This window comes from Mastomys coucha, unplaced genomic scaffold (genome assembly GCF_008632895.1).
Source record: "Mastomys coucha isolate ucsf_1 unplaced genomic scaffold, UCSF_Mcou_1 pScaffold16, whole genome shotgun sequence".
NCBI lineage: Eukaryota > Metazoa > Chordata > Mammalia > Rodentia > Muridae > Mastomys > Mastomys coucha.
In genome coordinates this window covers 18,869,016-18,893,099 of record NW_022196898.1, presented here as the reverse complement: position 1 = coordinate 18,893,099, position 24,084 = coordinate 18,869,016, and the positions used below count along the sequence as shown (strand labels likewise).

General features: G+C 38.6%; 1 protein-coding gene across 1 annotated transcript in view; it reads left to right on the top strand.

Annotated features, from left to right (window-relative positions):
• Positions 1–1,856: 1,856 nt before the first annotated feature.
• Kpna4 (karyopherin subunit alpha 4) overlaps positions 1,857–24,084 on the top strand; it is a 60,642-nt gene continuing 38,414 nt past the window's right edge. Inside the window, exon 1 of the mRNA XM_031374074.1 lies at positions 1,857–2,237. Within this exon, the coding sequence (XP_031229934.1) occupies positions 2,169–2,237 (69 nt within the window). The 5' untranslated portion in view covers positions 1,857–2,168. The remainder of the gene's footprint in view (positions 2,238–24,084) is intronic.

Below are 24,084 nucleotides of genomic sequence, written 5' to 3'. Positions count from 1 at the left end.
ACAAGGCAGCACATCTTAGATGGTGAGCTTCTAGTTCAGTGAGAAACCTTGTCTCGGGCCATAAGGTGGAGAGCAATAATGATGTAGGACATCTTTCTCTGTCCTCATTTGCACAAAGATGTGTATACCCGAATATGCCCACACGCCACACACACATAATGAAATTCATCTATATTTTAAGTTCTGAATTCAACTTACATTCAAGTTAACCGTCAGTGTGAATTACTTCTAAAAGTCTTGTTTGCCAAGCCCAGCAGAAAGTATACAAAATACCAAAGACTTATTTGAAAGGCATTACTCTGTACTAAAGGGTTTTGTCCCACCATTCCTCATTATAACTAATCTTCCAGAGACTCCTATCCTGCAGTTCTCTTTATCCCCCAGTCCCGAAAGAACTCAGTCCTTTATCCTGTCTAACCCATTGTCTTTGTATTATACCTTTAAAAAACATCTTCCTTTGACTTTAAGGTGTTTATGAAATATTTGCATTCTAAACATTTATTTCTGCATGTGGTTCTGCCCAAACAAAATATACCAGAACCAGAAGCCAAATGTTCCCAAATGGTTTTATAATAGAGCTTTTTTTGCCAAGCTCAGACACATTTAGCTTCCCCATTCCTTTTGACTCTGAATTGCTACTAATTCACAAAATCACACACATTTGAGGAACTAATAATTGGTAAAACGCACACACACATTTGTTTGTTTTTAGACAGTATTATGATGTAGCTCAGCTGGCCTCAAACTCATATTCACCTGCTTTTGCTAGATTTAAAAGTATGGATCGCAATGGTCAGCTTAAATATAATTTTGAAAACATTTCCTCACTCTCTTTTCTGGACCTAGGGCCTCCAGCATAATTAGCTTCTTCCAATGAGTCGTATCTCTATTTTTTTTTTTATCTGGAGATGAACGTGCAAGAGACGGGGAGTGTCACTAAACTGCTCAGAGTGGCTTTGGACTCTTGCTCTGGCCGGCCTTGCTCTTGGGATACTGTAACTGCTTGCTCCTCCTCACGCCCAGTCGCTAAGATTACAAACCCAGCCCTGAGCTCTTCTGAAAATTTTGAGAGGCTCTTTTGTATCTGTTTTACTTCTGCCTTTGGTTACAATGTTCCCGGTTAAAAGGTATCTTTGGGATTAACTTCCTTTATCCAGAGTCACAATGTTGCATTTGCTATGTCAAGGATCATTGTCGTCAGTTTTTTTTTTTTTAAATTAATACTTTGTGATCAAGCAGTTTTAATTTTCCAAGAAAAACTAACCCCCCCAAAGGGGGTATTAGTGAAGGATCAATTCTTCTCAAGTTTCTACCTGTTGCGGGGACTTGGTCAGTGGCCCCCTTCCTTTTCCTACCCGGCCCCTCTAACTTTCCCTTTAGTTTTCAGAAAGCACACCACCCTAGTCAGTCCTAGCCACGACGCCCGGCCCAAGGATGGTTCGCAGTTCCCAGAACAGGACTCGGGGTTTGGGACTCCACATGGAGTTTAGACACACCTCTTTGCCTTCCAAAGCGAATGAAGCGCTCAAGGAACGCCGGAGGAGAAAAGAACGAAGTTCAGAACCCCAACATCCAAAGCTACCCCGACAATCGTACCACCATAACCAGGACCACTGTACCCTGCCCATCCCCGCCCGCTCCCCGATCTGCTTCTCTTCGGCTGCCTCGAGTTTGTCCCAGCGCGCGTGACGCCTCCCCTCCCCTCCCAAGCCCCCGCGCCTCGGCCCTTTCCTGCCCGAGACTCTCCCTTCCCCTTTCCTTTCGCTCTTCCGCCCCCGCTCTCCATCGCCCCTTTTGATTGGCCAAGCACGCCGGAGCCCGGCCGGCCAATCGGCGAACCGGGCTGGCGGCATGGGCGTGGCCGCAAAGCCGGGCCCTCAGATCGAGGCTGCCTCCCCCTCTCAGCCGGCAGCACATTCCGCCGCCGTTGCCGCCGCCGGCCCCGCCGTCGTCTTCGTCAGAGCTGCCGTGGTACCCGGGCTCAGCGCAGGAGAGGGCAGCCAGAGAGCGAAGGCCGGACGAGAGGAAGGGAGCGGACAGGCGGGCGGGCGGGCGGGCGGGCGGGCGGGCGCAGGCGGCGGCCGGCTTCCTGGGAGCGTCGGTGCGGCGCGGTGGTTGGGGCGGATCCCGCGGGGCCCGGGCGGGGGGGGAGAGTCGCCGGCCCGGCCATGGCGGACAACGAGAAATTGGACAACCAACGGCTCAAGAATTTTAAGAACAAAGGCCGCGACTTGGAGGTACGGTGGGGTCCGCGGCCTCCGGGCCCCGGCGGGACGCGGGGTGCGTAGGGAGTCGGGCGGGCGCGGCGGCCGGCATGGCGCTGGGCGGGCGGGCGGGCGGGCGGGCGGCCGTGACGCGGGCGCCGCGCCGGGAAGTTTGTGCCCGGCCTGCTCCGCCTCAGCCGGCGACAGCGCCGGGGCCCGCCGGGTGCGGCCTAGGCCTGTCCTAGTCGAGCCGGCCAGACACGGGTGAGGGCGGCGGGAGTACCAGCCGCGGCGGAGGCCCGGCAGCGGCGGAAGCTCCGGCTCTGCTCGGGCCCGGACGCCAAGCGTCGCGGGGCGGAGGGCGAAGGGGGAAGCGAGCGGAGACCTCGTAACTTCTCCGGGCCTGAGACGCCTCCACAGGCAGGAGGTTTTTCTAATTGCCCTGACTCTGGTTTTACTTCAATGTCCAAACTACGGGAGTCAACTTCTCCGGTGGAAAGAGAAAAAAAAAAAAAAAAAAACCCACCCCCGCCGCGAGAGGCGGTCCTGATGATGCTAGCAGTGCCTTCCAGCGGCCTGGGTTTCACTCTGGTCCAAGCTGATTCAGAGATGTGGCTTACGACGTGCCCTTTTCCAGTCAAAGGATCACCTATCTCCACCCCCTTATTTGAGCTTGTCCACAGATCTTTTTACTCCTCTCTGAGAAGAGACCACCAGTTTGCATTCTCACATAGAAAGTCCAAAGGGTTATACAAAGCTGTCATCCTCTAGTCTTCGGTATCCTTTCCCTCCACCTCCTGGTGGTGGTGGCAGTGAGGAATCGAGTAGGCTGTGGACTGACACCATCATCACGCATTATTTTAAAAGGGGGAGAGAAAGCTTCGTTGTCATAGACACAGCTACTTCCAAGGTTCGATGTATGAAACGCACAGTTTCTTTCCATTGTGACTTTTTTTTTTAAATACAGGGAATTAAAAAAAAAAAAACAGCAGACCGTTCTAAGTCAAGAATTTAGCTTCTCTTATATGTTCTTGTAACTGTTCTTCAGACTGCTGTGGTCTGTTTCCGAACTTGAGCATTTTCCGGATAGAGATAACAACTTTTGTTTACTTTTCCTGGTGCCATTCAGTCTTTTAATGTAGTTTGTCCTGTTTTAGCCTATTGCAGTTAGGTAGAAGAACTGTATGTCCCATGGTGTGTGTGGCTGTTTAGAGATGGTTTGAAGGTTAATGAAGCTTATCTTTGTGGTCATTTTTTATAGTGGAAGAAATTTTAAAAAATCTTTTTAGATTTGTGTATAAGGGTGTTTTGTCTGGGTGTGTGTGTATGTACATCCTGTGTGTGCCTGGTGTGCAAGGAGGCCAGAGGACGGTGGTTCATCCTTTGGAAGTGGAGTTACAGCCAATTGTGAGCTACCATGTGGGTGCTTAGAACTGAACCACTGAACCATTTCTTCAGCTCCCAAATTTAATATCTTTTATTGGAGTAATTTACATGTAACAAAAGCCAACTTTTTAAATGTATAATTCATAGTTGTCATTAAATTTACATGTTGAAAAATGCTGATTTATTTTTTACTAATATGAATATTTAGAATGGGAAAAAAAAATCACAAGTTAGGAAATGTAAAATTGATAAATACTCCAAAGTTAGAAATTTCAGAAAAATATCAGATAGCCAAACAATCTCTAATTCTTTTGCTACCAATTTTTAACAGGTTCCTTGAAATGTGATTCACATACTATACAATTCACTCATATAAAGTGGTTTTTAATGTGTTTAAATCGTTGCACAATCAGCACCTAAGTCAAATCTTAGAATATTTACTACTCTTTAAAAAAAACCCTGTTTTTTTTTAAAAAGCCATAAGTCATTAGCAGTGGTTCTCTTTCTCAGCTACTCCAACCCAAAACAGTGTTGGTTGTTTTGATTGCCTATTCTGAATGCTTCATGTAAATGGAATATACATTTTATGATATTTTGTGGCTACCTGATTTGAAGGTTCATCCATGCTGTAACAATGTTTCTTTCTTAGGTCTGAATAATATCCTTGCATTGAATAATATCAATATAGTTACAACACATTGTGTTTATGTGTTCATCTTCATGACCATAGTTAGCTCTTTTTATCAATCACATTACTGCTATAAGCATTTATGTACACATTCTTGTATAACATTCTTCCTTGCTTTGGTTACACACCTAGAATGCTAGGTGATCCTAGAACTTTACATCTAACTTTTTAAAGGGTAACCACACTTACTTTCTCCCTTTCCACCCCCCTTGTTCTTTTCTTTTCAATAAGGTCTCATTATGTAGAAGTAGCCCAGGATAACCTTACACTCTCAATATTTCTCCCTCATCATCCTGAGCACTAAATTCTATTGGCATTATCTCTGCTTGCCCCTCCCTAATTCTGGGATTGCAAGCATGTGCAATCCTACCCTGTTTTAAGTCATCCTTTTTAAAAAAATTAAATAATTTACTCTTACTATGTATTTCTTGCCATTATAGGCTAATAAATACTGAATCTACCTGGCTACTATGATAGGTGATTTAAAATTATATATAGATGCATATTAGATGTATTTTGAGGTCATATCTGTAGCCACTACCTAATGACTGAATCAATGTATGTGCATTATAAATTAGAATATTAATTTTTCTATCTATAAATATAACGTGACTAAATAAAAATTACTTTATTTCTGTGACTTGCTCAAGATCTTGAGTGGGTGTTGTTCAGTGGTAAATCATAGTATGTACAATGCCTTGGGTTTGATTCCCCAATATCACAAAAGGATACAAAAGCTTCTAAAAATGATGAGTACTTGTAATGAGACAGAAACATCTTGTTTACTTCTAGACAGTCTGTTGTATTTGTTACTTATATGCCTGAATCTTTCCAAAGCCTGTATGTACATTTTCTCCCCCCCAGATAGTTACTGCATTGTGTTATATATATAATATATATACATGTATATATATATATATATATATATATATATATATATCCATGATATAGTTACTGCATTGTGTTACATGTGTAATGTATGTGAAATATAACAGATAATAAGAAAATACTGCTTTTTGGGTTGAGTCTTAATATTTATGTTTTGGAGGAGGCAGGGCTATTGGTGTACAGCAAGAGTTAGCCTAGTATATCCTAAAGGCCATTTTAACTATTAATCCAGCTTTAAAAATGAAATATTTCACATGACATGATTCCTTTCTTACTAACTTCAAAGTCCAGTTTTTATTTTACCATTAGGTTATTTCCTAGGTGAGTAATAGTGTTGTGTGGATGGGCTCTACCTCATTAGACAGCATATGTGTAAATATTACAGCTGCATGTAGAGTGAGGTAAGTGACACATGTGGGAAAGAGGTTGATTAAAATGAGGACAAAATCTGCCAGTTTAATTCATTCTACCTGATCTCTAACTTTGTGTGTGACCTTGGAAGAATCATTTAAGGATTATTTTCGTCTACAAAAATGATCGTGCACAACATCTGCTTTATGAATGCTGTGGACATTAGTAGGTTAGTGTTTGTGAGATGCCTGACAACTCACTATAATTTATCTTTTTTATTAGAGAGAGGACTCTAAAAAGATTCAGTATGATTGAATCATTTGCTCCTGTATTTGCTGTTAGCTGTGTGTGTGGTTTTTAGGTGTGTTTGTTTGTTTGTTTTCTGTGTGTATATGTATAAAATATATTACTTTGCACTTTATGCTACATTAAGGAGTCAATGAATTGCCTATTAGAGGGCAGTTGGGCACAATGATGTGATAATTTTATGATTCTAGATTCTGAAGTCATAATTTTATGATTCTAGATTTCTATTTAATATTCATTAGTACCTTTCAGTATATCAATCCAGCTCCTTCAAAAAAATAGTCATGATTTTTTTTTTTTTTGAAAGAGAGAAGTCAAAGGAAGTGTTTGTGAATGTTTCTTTGAAATAATGTTTAAGGAGTTACCAGATGATGTTCATCAAAGCTTGACTTCTTCCCTGTAGTGTATGTAGTAGGAGTGTCCAGTGCCGGTTTGAAGGTACTAACATAAAGAAGGTTATACAGTACAACATAGGAAATGGGTAGTGACCAAATTGCCAATGAGATTTGTCAAGAGTAAGCAAGTTAAGATCATCTATTTCTAAGTTTGGTAGTAGAGAGGGATTCTTTTGTAGTATTCTAGTAAACTTTCAAAGTTTTTATAAAAATTCTAGAAGTTTGCTGGCTTAAATAGAATGTAAAATATATTAGAAAGTTAATTAGATCTTGGAAATCAACTTATGCTAAGTATGAGTATTAAAATACCACATAATTTTGAGTATAAAATATGAAGTCAGATTGGAAAGGTTTAATAAAGGTGCTGTTTTGTTTTTGGGAAATAGCTTTGTTGGCTCAAAGTGCACAGGGTGAAAAACATTGCTAAGCTAGTAAGTCTTATAACTTTAGAGACTGACCTCTCTCATCACAAATCTTGGAACATACTTATTGTGCTTAAAATAACTACTGTCTAATTCACCAAATAATAGTTCAAGCATGAAACAATATGAGATCTCTGATAGAAATATTACTAGGATTTAAATTATTGCTTTAGCTTTCTATCAGCTTTTCTGGTTTATAAGACAACTTACTTCAGAATTGCTTCATTGATAATTTTCTTCAAACACTTAAGACATCCTTGTTTTTCACTGTTTACTAGTATGCCAAGTGAATATGCACTATTGGGAAGAATGTATGAGTAGTTTTGAAAGAATGAAACAGCTTTAGGAAAAAATGCATATGTGGATGCTTGTTTTGGTTTAGTTTGGGGGGCAATTAAGCCCAAGTTCTTGTGCTTTCTAATACAATCACTTGGTTTTGTTTTTTTTATTTTTAGGATCTCACAGGGTAGCTCCTAGCTAACCTGAAATTTGTTGTATAAGTCAAACTGGCCTTGAACTCACAGAGATCTGCCTGCCTCTACCTTTGAAGTGCTGGGATTAAGGACATGCCCCACTATCACTATATCCTTAATATAGTTGTTTGGTGTTTTGTTTTTGATGGGGTTTTTTTTAGCATTTTTATTTTGTATGTATGGATATTTTGCCTGCATGTATGTCTGTGTGTATGTTTGCCTGCATGTGTGCCTGTTGTTTGCTGGGGCTAGAGGAGAGTGTCATATTCCTTGGATCTGGATTTATAGGTGGTTATAAGCCATCATGAGGGTCTTGGAAAAGCAACTAATGCTTTCAGTTGTTGAGCCATCTCTCCAGCTCCATGGATAGCCATCCCTGGCAGAGGTTGTGGGTTATTAAAATATTTTCAGTGTTTTCTGGGGTAGTGGACATTTACTTGAGGCCTATACTGAATGAGAGTAATGTCATCATAAAAATTTGGCATGCATTGCTGATTTGATGTTTTAGTGTTTAGTTTTGGTTAGAGGCATGAGCATGCTTGAATGAGCACCTATTACAGGTATGTTTAACTTTTAATTCATCTCAACTTTGGAAACTAAAAAGAAATTTATGCTTCTGACTTAACAGTCAAAGGAGTGATTTTTATCTCAGGTGTATATCAAAGTATTTTTAATACTATATCCTACTATCTTTAATTTTTCTCAGCCTAATGCACTACTAGCATATTCTATATGTGAGGCATTACTATTGCTTTCTGCACAGAGATTTTTTGGAATTTTGTATCATTTATGAACTTCTAACACTAAAAACACACCTTTCCATTTAGATTTGGTAAAGTCAATGTTCAGGGAGACTCCATCTGCTAGACACTACTATAAGAATATTGAGTGGCACCTACAAAATATAACAGAGCTGGGCATGACATGGTGGCACATACCTTGAAGCATGTATAGAGTTTAACATTTTCACCAGTTAAGCTGCTCATATTACCAGCAAATGTCTATGATCTAAAAGTCATTCTGGCTACTAGCCAGTGTGAATTCAAAATGTTTTCTGAGGCAAGAGCAATGGCTCAGTGGTTAAGAGTACTGGGTGATCCTCTGTCTGGTTCAATACCTGTCACCTACATGGCTCCTCGTGTTCATTCGAAATTCCAGTCCCAGGCAATCTTTTCTGGACAGGCTAAGGCTGAGGCAGGAGAATTTGCCATGAATTTGAGGTCAGCCTAGCCGAAGATAACACTGAGGAGGAGGAAGAAGAGGAGAAAGAGAGGAAGGAAAGAACAACTTTCGTTTTAGTTCAGAAGTCTGTAGATGTTTGAGGTTCAAAACTCATTATAGACTTTTAGCTTTTATTTGTGGATCTCTTTCAATATTTTCCAGTTTGGAAATTAGAATCAGTACTTTTTGGGGTGTTTTTTTGGGGTGTTTGTTTTTCCAAGGCAGGGTTTCTTTTTGTAGCCATGACTGTGGAACAGGCTGGCCTTGAATGGAACTCATAGATCCACCTGTCTCTGCCTCCCCAGCGTTGGAATTAAAGGCCATGCCAAACTGAAATCAGTACTTTTTAAATGTTGGACTGGCAAGATAACTCAGCAGGCAAAAGTGTTTGCTGTCAAGCCTAATGACCTAGATTCAATCCCTGGGACCCATGTGATGGAAAAGAGAAATCAACCCCTCAGAGTTTTGTTTTGTTTTGTTTTTTAATGAAAAGAAGAAATTTTAATGGAAACTAACTTGGGTTCCCCAAACCAAAACTATTTAATGAGAAGAATGTTCATATTTCACTTTTTTCCATCTTTAAGAGAAGATATATATGGATTTCCATATCAGTTTCTGGATTTAGCATACAGATACGGATTTGAAAAAAAGCATTTACCTTCTAGGATACTTAATCAAAATGATACTACGGTATAGCTCCAGGGATGATTATTTCATAAAGATTGGTTAGCATTTGTCTGAAGCTGTATCAATGTACTTCTTACATTGTTAAGTTAAATATTGATTGGACCACAGACACTAGTCTGACTTATATTTCAAGTATAATCTATTCATGGTTTTGTTACATGTATTGAGTTATTTGGAAAACATTCCACTTGACAAAACCAGACTGAAGTTATTCAGATCTTCCAAATGCTGACACAGTTTGTTATGCAATGAAAAGGTTTCCTCCCAACCTAAAAAGATTTTGTAATGAAGAAGAAACAATGAAAGAAAAAAGAAAATTCACAATTGATATTATTACAATTCAGAAAAATAATTATTGTTCAAAACATGTCAAGCTCATGGTTGTGGACAGTTTTCTAAAACTAATCTTTACTTGAAAACCCACATTTATACGCCAAAGACTTACTAAATCTGCCAGACACTAAATCAAAATAACCATAATTTCTCTGTCATTCTTTCAAGTGAAAATGCTCTTTCTTGGGGAAAAAAATGGTTAGTTCAATTCACAACTTAATTGTCTAAGTACTTTTTCTACATCTGATTATAGATATTGCTGCAGGAGTGACTTATGAATACTCCTGTTTTGTCACATAGTTAGAAAAGGTCAGTAGTTGATAAATGTTCTCTCTCTCTCTCTCTCTCTCTCTCTCTCTCTCTCTGTGTGTGTGTGTGTGTGTGTGTGTGTGTGTGTGTGTATGTGTGTGTATTAAGGCAAAGTCTCACTGTGTAGCCTTTGCTGACTTGTAACTTGCCAAGTAGCCCTTGCTTGCATAGAATTCACTATGTAGATCGGGCTGGCCTCACTGCCCAAATGCTGAAATTAAAGGTATATACTACCATACCTGGCATCAAAGAGTATGGGTACTTTGTTTCCATGTATGTTATGTCTGTGCACTCTATGTCTGGTGTTGCTGAAAGCCGGAAGAGGGACTTAGATCCCCTGGGATTGGAGTGGCAGATGGTTGTAAGTAGCTGTGTGGGTACTGAGAATTGAACCCAATTCCTCTTGGAAGAGCAGCCAGAGTTTTTAACTGCTGAGTCATTCTCCAGGCCCAAGGACATTCTTCAGTAACTTGGCCTAACTGAAATACAGTGACACCATTACAGCATAATGCTGGTTTATCTTGGTTTATGCTAGAGCACTAGCAGTTTTAACCCTTTTGCATCAGTGCAGTGCTAACATGCATATATGTACCCATCAATGCACACACATTAATATATGTTTTGTTAGGAAGATAGTTTTGATCCCATGGACCATAGTTTTATATCACATTTATAATCTATTAGCATTGCTTTTGTTACAGATAACTCATTACAATTTTTTAATTAATTTTTTGTAATTAATACAATTTTTTTTATATATCAGTAGACAGTTTGAAAGAGTTGAGTCTCCCTTTCTAGCAGGTGGATTTGGGGAATCTGTCTCAGATCATCAGGCTTTCTTGTTTTTTGAGACAGGATTTTTCTGTATAGCCCTGGCTGTCCTGGAACTCACTCAGTATATCCTGTCTACCTGACTCTGCCTCCCACAGTGCTGGGATGCTACCACTACTGCCCAGTTTAATGTTTTATGTAGATTTTGTTGCTGCTTTCCCACAAGATTGTAAGCTTAACCAGAAAGAGTTTTTTGTTTTGTTTTGTTTTATGGGTATAGATGTTTTGCCTTCACATATGTCTGTGTACCTACCACATGTGTACAGTGTCTGAATAGGGCATCAGATTGCCTGGGACTAGAGTTACAGATGGTTGTAAGGGGCCATGTGAGTGATGGAAATTGAACTGGGTAGAAGATCAGCCAGTGCTCTTAACCACTGAGCCACCTCTACAGCATTAGAAAACACTTCTAATTCACACTGTCTAGTACCCATAATAATTCTCAAGTCATAGACATTTGCTGTTAATATGAGTAGCTTGACTATTAAAAAATAGTATCAGAACAAAGTTTGGTTGCTTTTCACTTTTACTTTAAATTTAATTTTCTTTAAACTTAATGTAAACTGTGTGATTTGCACACCTCTAATCTCAGCACTCAGGAGTCCACAGACAGGAACATGGTGAAACCAACCTGTTATACACAATTAAGACCCTGTCTTCTTGTTGTTTTGTTTTTTTTTTTAACTTGTAATATTAATGTAAATTACATTTTACTTGTTACTTCATTGAATTTTTATTAACAAAATGCAAAATCATATAATATAGTATTTCCTAATTTGGTTGTGGACATACTTTTTAATACTAAAAAAGCAAATTTTCTTACTGTTACCTACTGAGTCTATCCTAGCCATCATGCCCTCTGTTATGATGGACTGTATCTCATGAACCTTGAACCAAAAAATCTTCTTCCCTTTTACAAAAATGGAAGGTGTTATATACTGTGTTGGTATCCTTCCATTGTTGCTCTTCCAACTGAGCTGTGAAAGCTGACCCTGTTGTTGCTTCTGTTGCCTGCTTTAGTTTAGTGGGTATGTTTATGGTTCCTCCAAGTAGCAGTTCTGTAAATCTGTTTGAGAGTTGTACCCCGGAATCCCTACATTTGAGTGGTCTCTGCATAGTCATTGTAAATGGCCCTGCCTTGTTGCTATTTGACCTGCCTCTTTAGCTACTTTGAGCTTTTGATAGTCCACAAAAAGAAGCAAAATATTAATCTGATATTTCAACATAATTATGCCATACCTGGTTCTTTAGTAGATATTATGGAAACATAAATGGCTTGGCTCTCTAGTGGTCTAATGTGGTCTTTAATGATGTTAAAATTGAAAGCTGCCCAATAACTCCAAGCAGAGGGAGCTGATTTTAAATTATGTAATTGTTTTAGGGAAAAGAACCAGCCAAAAATAGTTCAAGTATAATGGGAGATCTTGTTCTTATAGTCAGATAAATCCAAGCAACAGCTGGCATTTTGATTAGAGTCGGAGTCTAGGAGTGAGTGCTGATATAAGTAACAGTATGGCTATAACCTTGAAAACATGCTTCCTTCCTATAAAAGTCAATCAAAAACAAACAACAATCCCATTTATGAATACAGATATAGCAAAACTGCTCTATATGCAATATTCCTGGCACCAGATTTGGGAGATTTTTCACAAATTTGGGGGAAGGAGATTTTTAAATATTAACCTCTCAAGCAGTTTTTTAGTAGATATCATCTAGATGTCCTCTAAATCAGTTTCAGAAGCTGTCTAGGATTTACTCACATAAGATTGCTTACCCTATACACACACACACTTTTGTCCCCAAAGATATGCCCCACTTTTCCTATGCTATTTGCAGGCACAGGTTGTATGTGGCCTTCTGAATGATCCCTGGCTGTAAATCCAGTTTTCCATGAATACCTGCCTCTGGTTCAATTACTTTGCTAACGTAGCTCACAGAGTTTAGGGAAACAGTTACAGATACTAAAAGGCTACAATTGAACAGCCAAATGGAAGGAAGAATTATATGAGAAAGAAGGGCCACAGAGCTTTCATGACCTCTGCCAGTGTACTGCTCTCTGGGTACTGCTACATACTCAGTTTCTAAAACACCAGGTAAGTGCTGTTAGGGTTGGGGAGAGTGTGTTTTATACACATCATTTACATACATAGGCATGATTAAGTTTATTGGTGGTTGGTGATCACTTTAGCACTCTCTCTTGCCTAGAAGTTGGGATGTAAAAATGAAAGGTTCTGCCCCCTAGCCCGGACAACATGCTAGGTTTGATTAACAATTCTACAAATAATAATTATGGTGAAGTGAAGTCCCAAATCTCTTAAGTATGCTTATCATAGGCCCATCCACTCTCTATAAGCATTCTAATGGCATTCTTCTTTGGTTGGTTGGGTTTTGTTGCTGTTTTGAAACAGGGTCTTTCTGCCTGCTGGACTGAAAAGGCTGACATTCTTTTTGGGTACAATCTCCTTTTGTAACCCAGGCTGGCCTCCAATTTATCAACTTAAGATGCCCCTCAGTCTGCTGGGTTATAGGTATGGTATATGCCACCTGGCTTCTAAAGACACTCTTATCTAGAAATTCTAAAGATTGTGGAAGATGTGTTGAGGAGGTGGTGGTTTGGTGTGGATGACACAGATATTTCATAATATAAATGTTAAATGTCTGGAATAAGTAACTCAATGAAGACAGAAAGTAATTACTAGTTGCTAAGAGTTAGGATAGAGAAAATCAGGAAAATGCTTTAGGGATAGGGTTGTTTATGGTGATGAAAGTCACTAGGAGTTAAATGGTAGCAGTCATGAAAACTCGCTGCATTGTATTTAGGTGAGTAAACTGTATGGTATGTGAGTGTTATTTCAGTAATGGTATTATGATGATAACAAAGAAAGATTAATTAAAAGAATGAGTTGGGGTCAGAGCCAATTTCTACTACCCAGTAGTCACAGTTGAATTATGCAAGCAGCTCTGTCACTGACTTTTACTTCTCTTTATTGTATGCATTTGTTCTGCAGATATTTATTCAGCATCTGTATCTAAGATCCTGTTATAAGTATGAGCCTAAAAGCAATGGACAACATAGGCTTAATTCATATTTTATCAGGTCAAGTTCTCTCAGCCCTGAGCTTAGTTAGTAGTCATGCGGGAGTAGTTAGCTTCTGTGGGCTAGAGTTGTAGTGAACTGCTTTATTTCCTTAACAAGCTTCAGTCTGAAGGGAAAGGCAATCATAAGTGTTTTCTATTTGTTAACTCTTCCCGTGAATAGAAAAACTTGATGTCTAGAATTAGAAGACTAAAGATTACATCTTATTAGCTACACAACATTAGGGAAGTTTAGTATTTTCAGCTTTAACTTCTGCATTTAAAAATTAGAACCCTACCTTTCTGGGTACTTGTTTTGACTGAACTCTTAAGAAATAATAGGGAGCCCTCTTTTATGTAGATTGGGTCTTATCTATGATAGTAAAGGTGAAGTTGTGAGAATTCATGTATTTTTAGCATACTGCTTGCCTGCTGCCAAGTGAGCTATTCATTTTTCCACAAACTACTATCTTAGTCCTAGTATTAAATTAAGGTGTGTTAAGTTACTAAAGATAATTTAACTGAGTCGTAAACTCTGCCCAAGTTAAAGCAGACCAGCATATTAATCTTCCTGCCTGCCTGCCTTCCATCGCTCTTCCGTTGCTCTTCCATTGTTTGTAGATTGGCTTTTTGGGCCTATCAGGTACCTTTTTCCTAATCTCCTGCCAGTCAGTTCTAGTAGGGAGTACAGGGAGCATCTCACATGAGGAACCTTCAGGAAGCATCAGTGGAAAGTAGTTTTTCAGAGAAGATTGCTACTATAGTGGTGTTTCAGTCTTTTTTTGTTCACTTGCTACAACAGTTACAATGTTACAGATTGTTATTGGCTCTTTAGTGTCCTGTCTACAAATGAGTTTGTTTGTTTTGAGATTGCCACTGTACAATTAAGAAAATACCCAGGGTTGTTTTGAAAGAAGGGGAGGGAGGGAGAGAAGGGGGGGGGGAGAGAGAGAGAGAGAGAGAGAGAGAGAGAGAGAGAGACAGAGACAGAGAGAGACAGAGAGAGACAGAGAGGAGAGAATATTCAGGCTGAGGAGTACTCAGTGATGAGTACTTGCCTTAGCATGTTTAGGGTACTGGGTTTCATACCCAGCAGTGCAAACCAACCAACCAACTAAACACAAAACCATGCTCCCCTGCTTTCATAGATTCCTAAGTGCCACATTTAGCTTCTGAATGCCCAGTTGAGACCTTCAAACTTTGGTCTTTATCTACTTTTCCTACCTGTATCTTTTATTTTCCTCTAGCTCTTAGAACTGTAGCCTTCTTCCTAAGGCCCTTCACACAAGCTACTTTAGCTATCAGAATGCCTTTTCCTCTCCTTAAAGTTACAGTGATTTGTATGCTCACTCAATGTCAGCTTCCTCCAATTGTTGTAAAGCTTCTGATAGTTATGGCGCTCTCTGTCCTTCGCTTACCATCCTTGAACTTTTGAGTTCAAGTGATCCTCCTCTGTCAGCTCTTGAACAGGACTTGAGGCATGCATTAACGAGCAAGCCATAGAGTTGATATTGAAGAAAATAGTAAAACCCTATGTCAAAAATTAATAAATAAAAACTAAGTTGCCCAAGCTGGCTTTGAATCTGAGATCATCATGCCTTAGCCTCCTAAGTACCTGTATTATAGTTGTATGCCTGAATGAAAATAGTTGTATGCCTGAATGAAAAAATTTTTAGAGAGGAAAAAAAATGTGTCTGGTTAGGATTGGTAATTAAATGAAAAAAATTTTTTTTAAGTTTTATTCCATTATGATGAGAAAAGTTACATGATTTCAATTTATCTGAATTTGTTAACATTTAAAAACCTTTTAAGTAAATAGAATTAAATCACATTCTTATTTCCCTTTTGTACCCCAACTCCTCCCAGAGACCCCCTTCAATACCTACAATATCTTTTTTTGTCATATTCTTTAAAATTTATAATATATTATAACAAAAATGAGTTATAAAAGTTGTTTGATATAAAACAACAATCAATTTAACAGTCTTATGTAGATGCTTGTCTACAGCAATACTGAAAATATATACGATTTTCTCAATATAAATTTTAAATAACTCCAAACATATTAAATGTATACTTTAAAATAATACATCACTAGCAATTTCTTTAATGAACATAAATATATAAAGTCTTTGTTTGTTTGTTTGTTTTGTATTTAGTAGAGTTTAAAATCTTGGCTTTTACTGTGGTCCAAGCCCAAAATAAGAACAATTTTTAGACATTGGATTTCATTGCAATAAGGCTGTACTTCAATGACCCTCACCTCACCAAAGGATTTTACCTCCATCGTAGCTAGGCTGAGAGTTGACAGTTCTGCTGCGCCAAGGAATGAATTGTAGGCATGGTGTTTGGATACAGACTTCCGGCTATGGTCAGAGCTATTTGACTTGAGTGAGTGACTTTATTCTCAGCCCACAGAGAACAGGGTACATTCATTTAAGAAACGCTGTGTGTATTAAGATGGTCTGTCCATAAAGTCATTCACCAACTGTTTGAATGACCAATGGTTCTGCTTGGAGGGTGGCACAGACATTAGGTGAGGGTAAGACTCTGGTTCATTGGCTGTGATAATTTGGAAAAGCATTCATCTCAGAGAAAGAGTAACTAATAAAGTCCTCCTCACAATTGATACAATAATTATAAATATCAAGCAAAGCATTCAGTCTCACTCTTTGTTGTTCTCTTACAAGCCCCCTCCCAATTTAATTGTCTAGGTTTCTTTTGGGTATATAAATACTTTTGAAATATGTAAGCTGTTATGAAAACCATAGTATAGTGTAAAAATATGAAATAAACAATACTACTAATAGAGAGAGGCTGAGATAGGAGAAGCAAGATTTCAAGACCATTATGTTGTACACAGCCAGACACTGTCACGTACAAACAAGCTGAAAGTGTATATGGATTATATAATATTGGACCTATTTCTCCAATTACCAAATTAGACCATTGGATGACAATCAACAAATTTCTGATTACTTATATTTTGGGGTTTCAATCGATTAGGATATGTTGGTAATATTAATTTTCATATTAAGATATTAAGAAAAAGTAATTGTTACTTCCTGTTATTTTTGTTGTAAGAGGTGGAATTAGGTTTGTGTGGATTTGTTGAAAGACTACCTTCTTGCTTTTTCTAGGGTGTAGTTTTGCTCCTTATGTTGATGTTTTCCATCTACTATCCTTTGTAGGGCTGGATTTGTGGAAAGATATTGTGTAAATTTTGTTTTGTTATGGAATATCTTGTTTTCTCCATCTATGGTAATTGAGAGTTTTGCTGGGTATAGTAGCCTGGGCTGGCATTTGTGTTCTTGTAGGGTCTGTATGACATCTGCCCAGGATCTTCTAGCTTTCATAGTCTCTGATGAGAAGTCTGGTGTAATTCTGATAGGCCTGCCTTTATATGTTACTTGACCTTTTTCCCTTACTGCTTTTAGTATTCTTTCTTTGTTTAGTGCATTTGGTGTTTTGATTATTATGTGACGGGAGGAATTTCTTTTCTGGTCCAGTCTATTTGGAGTTCTGTGGGCTTCTTATATGTTCATGGGCATATCTTTCTTTAGGTTAGAGAAGTTTTCTTCTATAATTTTCTTGAAGATATTTACTGGCCCATTACCTTGGGAGTCTTCACTCTCTTCTATGCCTATTATACTTAGGTTTGGTCTTCTCATTGCGTCCTGGATTTCCTGGATGTTCTGGGTTAAGATCTTTTTGCTTTTTTTATTTTCTTTGACTGTTGTGTCAATGTTTTCTATGGTATCTTCTGCCCAAGATTCTCTTCTATCTCTTGTATTCTGTTGGTGATGCTTGCATCTACGACTCCTGATTTCTTTCTTAGGTTTTCTATCTGCAGGGTTGTCTCTCTTTCTGATTTCTTTATTGTTTCAATTTCCATTTTTAGATTCTGGATGGTTTTGCTCATTTCCTTCACCTGTTTGATTGTGTTTTCCTGTAGTTCTTTAAGGGATTTTTTGTGTGTGTGTTTCCTCTTGAAGGGCTTCTAACTGTTTACCTGTGTTCCCCTGTATTTCTTTGAGGGTGCTATTTATGTCTTTCTTAAAGTCCTGTATCATCATCATGAGAAGTGATTTTATATCTGAATCTTGCTTTTCCGGTGTGATGGTGTGTCCAGGACTTGCAATGGTGGGAGTATTGGGTTCTGATGATGCCAAGTAACCTTGGTTTGTGTTGCTTATATTCTTACGCTTGCCCTGCACCATCTGGTTATCTCTAGTGCTACCTGCCCTTGCTAAATCTGACTGGAGCCTGTCCTTCCTGTGATCCTGGTTGTGTCAGAACTCCTCAGAGTCAAGCTGTCTCTGGGATCCTGTGATTCTGGGATCCTGTGACCCTGGGCTTGTTAGAGCACCTGGGAGTGGAGCTTCCTCTAGGTGTTGTGGGACTGGCTGCAGAGCTTGCGCCCAAGGTCCGCTCAGGGCACCAGCCGGCCCAGACAGACCGGAAGGAACCTGAGCCACTGGGCTGGTGGAGTTCCTGTGTGCCTGGTCCCACTGGTCCCAGTTACTCCCGGTATTCGGATAGATGTCGTGTCCTCCTCACCTCTGATCCTGGGTGTGCTTCTGGGAGCAGAGCTTCCTCTGGTTGTTGTGGGACTGGCCATAGAGCTTGCGCCCAAGGTCTGCTCGGGGCCTAAATGAAATTTTTTAAAATTCAGGTTTATGTTTTCCTTTTTCTGCGCAGGTCGTGCTTAGCAACTTGGTTTTACTTTCTTTTTTTATGAAGTAGTTTCTCTCTATCAAAGTTGAAAAGGATCTTCATTATTTAAAACAATAGTGAGATGTAGAATTTACAAATGGACATCTAAAGAGAGAACTTGGCACTTGAAGAATCTGGGGTTGCTGCTGTAAAAAGTCAAACTTGGGGTGCCATGGAATGGCTCAGCAGCAAACCTAATGACCATGAGCTCCTACATGGTAGAGGAAACAACCAACGCCCACAAGTTGGGCTCTGACCTCCACACATAGGCTGCCGCACATTCATGCCATGGGCATGTGCATATGCACATACAAAAGTAATATAAAAATTAAAACAAATAAAAAATAAACTTGGACACATTTTAAAAAGGAACAAAAGAAAAAAGTTGTGTTGGTAAAGTTATGGAGAATTTGGAATCCTTGTGCGCTGTTGATAACAACAAAGAGTGGTACAGCTGCTTTGGAAAGGTGGTGTCCTCAGATTAAAATAGAATTATAGTATGATGCAGCAATTCTGCTTTTAGGTATATGTACTTAGATAAGCTGAAAGCAAGATTTCTGTGTACCCATATCCACAGCAGTATTCAAAGGATTCAAAGGATGAAAGTGATGGATAAATGGCTAAATAAGAATTAGGCTAAGTGTGGTGACCACCCCATTGGCTGCATTGGTAGAGGGAAATCCTTAAAATCAAATACTAAGACTTTTTTTAAAAAAATGAGACTCTGCTTGCAGTGTAGTTCCAAGAAACCAAGGGTGGGCTGGAAAGTGAAAGGGGTGTTTTCATTGAAATATTTTAGTGTTTTCCAGATACCTAAATTTCATTCTCTGATTTACTTAGTTATAATACCATAGCATAGTGAATGAGATGTGAGTTGGCAACACATCCATGCATATCATATAGAAGTTAGAGGACAGTGTTGTAGAGTTTGTTCTCTTTCTGCTTTTGCATAGGTTTCAGGGGTGTACCTGAGGTTGCCAGGCTTGTGTATAACCTTCACCTACTGAGCCACCTCATGGGCCCTGTAGTCTTTATCAGTGCATTGTTTGATGTTACTGTGCTCCCATGGGAAAAGCCCTTCTCTCTTCTCCTTTCCTCTTTGCTTCTCTTTTCTTTTTTCTTTTTTTCTAAGTAGCTCCAGAATAGTCCTGACTGTTCTTTACTCTTCTACGTCTTAAGGGTGTACCTACCATATGGTACTGTATTTATTTGTACCATAGGTGATCTCATCAAGTGATATGGTCTTAAATACCATTTTTATCCTTCTACATTGATATGGTCCATGCCTCCATTTCTTTGTTTTTGTTTTGACTTTTTTACTTTCAAATTTCAAGACATGGTCTCACTATAATGGCCTAGGCTAGCTTGGAATTTCCAGTCCTCTAACCTCAGCTTTCTGAGTACTAGGGATGCAAGCAGGCACTGCTATACCTGGCTACTCCCAACTTTATTGAACTCTAGATTCATTTGATTATTTTGACAAGTTATTTTTATCTCTGTTGCTCAGTCTAGCATTGGCTTCTTAGCACAAAGTTAATGCCAAAATCTTTATAGTGGTTGGCTATTTGTTTTCTTCCCCCTTGTTTATTGCATGGCAGCTATCTTAGATTCCGTACCTTGCTTTTTTTTTTTACTCTCATAGGTTTCTTTTTTTCCCTATTGTTACTGTCTACCCCGAATGCTCTGTCAATATTCACATAACTTGATCACTCATTCATCTTGTTAATACCATCCCTTAAAAAAATCTCTAGCTTTACTTTTTTCTCTCTAATATTTAGCCCATTTAATATACTTTACATTCCATTTTGCCTTATCCCATTAAAATGTAAATTCTATGAGACAAGGAATTTTATCATGTCCCTAATAGCACCTTAAATGCTGACTTATAGGTGAGGATTAATGAACATTTATGGAAAAATAAAAATAAAAAAAGCTGAGTATGTGTATGTGTGTGTATATGTGCCTGAAGAGGCCAGTAGTGAGCTTTCTGACATGGGTGTTGGGGATTGAACTCAGGTCCTCTAGAAGAGCAGTACATATTTCATAATCACTGAGCCATTTCTCCAGTCCCTGTAGAATGCTTTTCTAAACAGCACTTACAAAATAATTCAGTAAATAATAAAATCTTAATAAAGATTTGTCTATTAAAATTGGATGTAAAATCACATAGAAAGATAAATAATATTTTAAAAGTGAATATTAAAGGGGGAAATAGCAGGAAAGTTTAACTTGTTACTACAAGTAGACCTTGGGTAGAAAGAGTTGTGGTGTGTTACAAAAAATATTGAACTGGATCCAGGATATCTGAGACTTGATATTCTTAAGAAAATCATTCTGTTCCTGTCTCTCTAAAATGAAATAATTGAAAGTAAATGACTTTTATTCTTTTCTGTTACAAATCCTATAGTGTTATTTAATTAAAATTTTTTTATTAAGAGGAACTAGAGAGATGGCTTGGTGGTTGAGAGCACTGGCTGCTCTTCCAGAAAGAACCCAGGTTCAGTTCTCAGCACCCACATGGTGGCTTCACAACCATCTGTAACTTCAGCTCCAAGGAGTCAGACATCCTCTTCTGACCTCTGTAGGTGCCACACATGAAGTTGGTGTGCAGACAAACTTGCAGACAAAAACCCCATACATATAAAATAATAATTAAAACTATTTTTTATTTAAAAATAATGAATAGAAGAAATTAGAAAGGAAAATTTACTCTGATGAGGTCCCTAGGACATGGGACAGCCCATTTTGAACAATTTCAAGGAAATGACCAGCTTTGCCCAGGAACTCCAAAAACCATACTTTCAGGGACAGAATGCAAGTTTGAGGGACTGAGTGCAAAAGCCAGAAGCCCAAGGGAGGAGACCACAGAGGCACCCATGAAATGGTCTGTTATGTTTGACAGTTTGTCCATTTCCTCCATCTAGAGAAACAAAGGTTGAGATGGCCCATGAGATGAGAGCAGCTACCAGGGACACCTTATAAAAGCATTCTTAATCAGTATGGCTTTTAACAGTCACATAAATGGGGTTCCTTAACCTCTGGCCTACGAGTTGTTAATGGCATATTTTCTGTTTTCTGTTCTTGCTTCTTTTTTCTTTTATGTACATACCTTTATTGATTTTATTATATGTACTAATTCACTTAAAAGGACCTAGAGAAGACACATTGCTGGTTTAATAAATTAAAGCCATAGACAATAAAATATACTTTTTCATAAGAATGTCGTGAATTTAAGTTTATTTAGGAAGGAAGCATTTCTTAATGTCTTGATTTTCATGTTTTACTTTAATTCTTCTATTTTGAGGGCTCTTTTGTAATGGGGCTCTCTATGGACCAGACTGGCCCCACTTTTCCAGTGGTCCTCTTGCCCCTACTACCTTGTGAGTGCTGGGATTATACCATCATGACTGAGTTTTTTAACTTTTTTGTTTAAGTGGGTGATTATTTTGATTTGTTTCTTTGTTTTAGATTTATTTTTGTGTATTTATATGCACCATGTGTGTGCCTGGTACCTGTGGAAGTCAGGAGATGACATTGTATCCCACAAAACTGCAGTTAGGGATGGTTGTGAGATAAAGTAGGTGCTAGGAATCAAGCCTGAGTTCTCTGCCAGTGCTCTAATGGATGAGTCATCTCTTCATTCTCAAGAGTTTTTGATTTTTGATTCTTGAAGCAATCTCATTATGTTGCCCAGGCTAGCCTTGAACTCAAGGCAGTCTTCCTGACTGAGATTATAGGCTTGAGCTGCCATGCCCAACATTGTTTCTTTTTAAAAACATTAGAGTTGTTTTTCTCATCTAAGAATGCACCAGATCAGCAGAGAAATGAGATTTGTCCATAGTCTTGTGTTCTTGGGTTCTACTGACTTCGCTAAGTTGATTAAATCTGATTTCACTTTGTAGTGTATTTTTCCCACTTTCATTTTCCATGTTTTTTTTTTCTTCAGCCAGTCATAACAGTTTCCCAACTTTTATTTCTTCTGTTAGAAACATTGAAAAGGTTGAAGAAAAATGAACATAACAGTAAGGTCCATTCATCCTACTTTGTTGAGCGTAGTGCATTTCTTTGTTGTCCTCTGTCACTGCCATTGCTTTTATGACTTTCTGGTTTCTCTAACAGCATAGTATTTCAAGTTCCTCATAGTGTTAACTATCAACTCTGGTGGGTCAGTGATATCTACTGTGGAGAAAACTACCACTGTAACCCTTCACTAAGACTATGAGGAAAAAGGTTAGTTTAATTTCTCAAAGATAGTATCTATAGGTGGAGATATTAAATTTCTAATTAGTGCACACTATTAGTGATGAGGATCAGATTCAAATTTCTTCTCTCGGTAAAAGTGAAAGGATACTTAAATTCATAGAGTTTAAGTATAGAGCTTATTCAATGCAAGAAGCCATTTAACATTGGCAAGTTATTGAAGCAATATAGGAAATAATTCTACATACCATACTTTGAAATGATCTCAGTATAAATTATAGGCATCAAAAACTTAGTCTACCACTACCTCTTGGTTGACCATATTAAGTGTGCCTACCAAATGCATCTAGATGTTGATATTTATTTGGGCTGAGACCTGCAGTGAAACAAAGTACACTTGACTTTTCATAAAATTGATGGCCTCTTGCTTCCCTCCATTCTTCACATCTAACATTCTTCCACAACTCCTGCATATAACATCTTTTAAAGACTAGTGTATATGAGTTGTAAAAGCAGTAGGCTTTATTCATTTCCATAATGTATGCATGTGCTTTGATTGGATTTGCTATTATCCTTTTCTTTTTCCCTCTCCCTTTGCTCTTTAACACCTTTTAATATTATACTCCTTTGAATTTCATGTCCTTTTTCTTCTGTCCTGAATTATACAGATGAGAGAAAAATGAACATGTAATATTTGTCATTGTGAGATTGACTTATTCCATGTAATATAATCTCTAGTTCTATTATTTTCCTGCAGACAACATGATTACACTCTGTTTGGCTGACTCAAACTCCACTGTCTGTACATAGTATTTTGTCTCTCTATATTGATCTGTTGGTGATACTGAAGCTGAGTCTGTGACTTGATAAAATGCAGCAGTAAACATCGACCCACAAGTATTCATATGTAAGCTGACTTGATTCTTGTGGGTACATACCCACAAATAGTGTAGCTAGATCATATAACATGTATGTTAATTTTTTTTCATAGAACCTCCATACTAATTTCCATAGTGACAGTTTTTTTTTTCTTTTCTTTCTATGTGCATTAGTTGCCTGTATGTATATCTGTGTGAGGGTGCCAGATGTCCTAGAACTGGACCTATAGACAGTTAAGAATTGCCATGCAGCCGGGCAGTGGTGGCACACACCTTTAATCCCAGCACTTGGGAGGCAGAGGCAGGTGGATTTCTGAGTTTGAGGCCACCATGGTCTACAGAGTGAGTTCCAGGACAGCCAGGGCTATACAGAGAAACCCTGCCTCGAAAAAAACAAAAAAAAAAAGAAGAAGAAGAAGAAGAAGAAGAAGAAGAAGAAGAAGAAGAAGAAGAAGAAGAAGAAGAAGAAGAAGAAGAAGAAGAATTGCCATGCAGGCACTAGGAATTGAACCTGGGTCCTCTGGAAGAATAAGCAGTACTCTCAACCACTGAACCATCATCTTTCCAACCCCCTCCATAGTGACAGTTAATTAGTGTTCTCACCAACAATGTATTAAGTGTTCCATATCCCACACATCCTAATCAATATTTGTTGTTTTGGTTTTCTTGTTGATTGCCATGGAGTGAGATGGAATCCTAATGTAACCTTGATTTTTTTTTT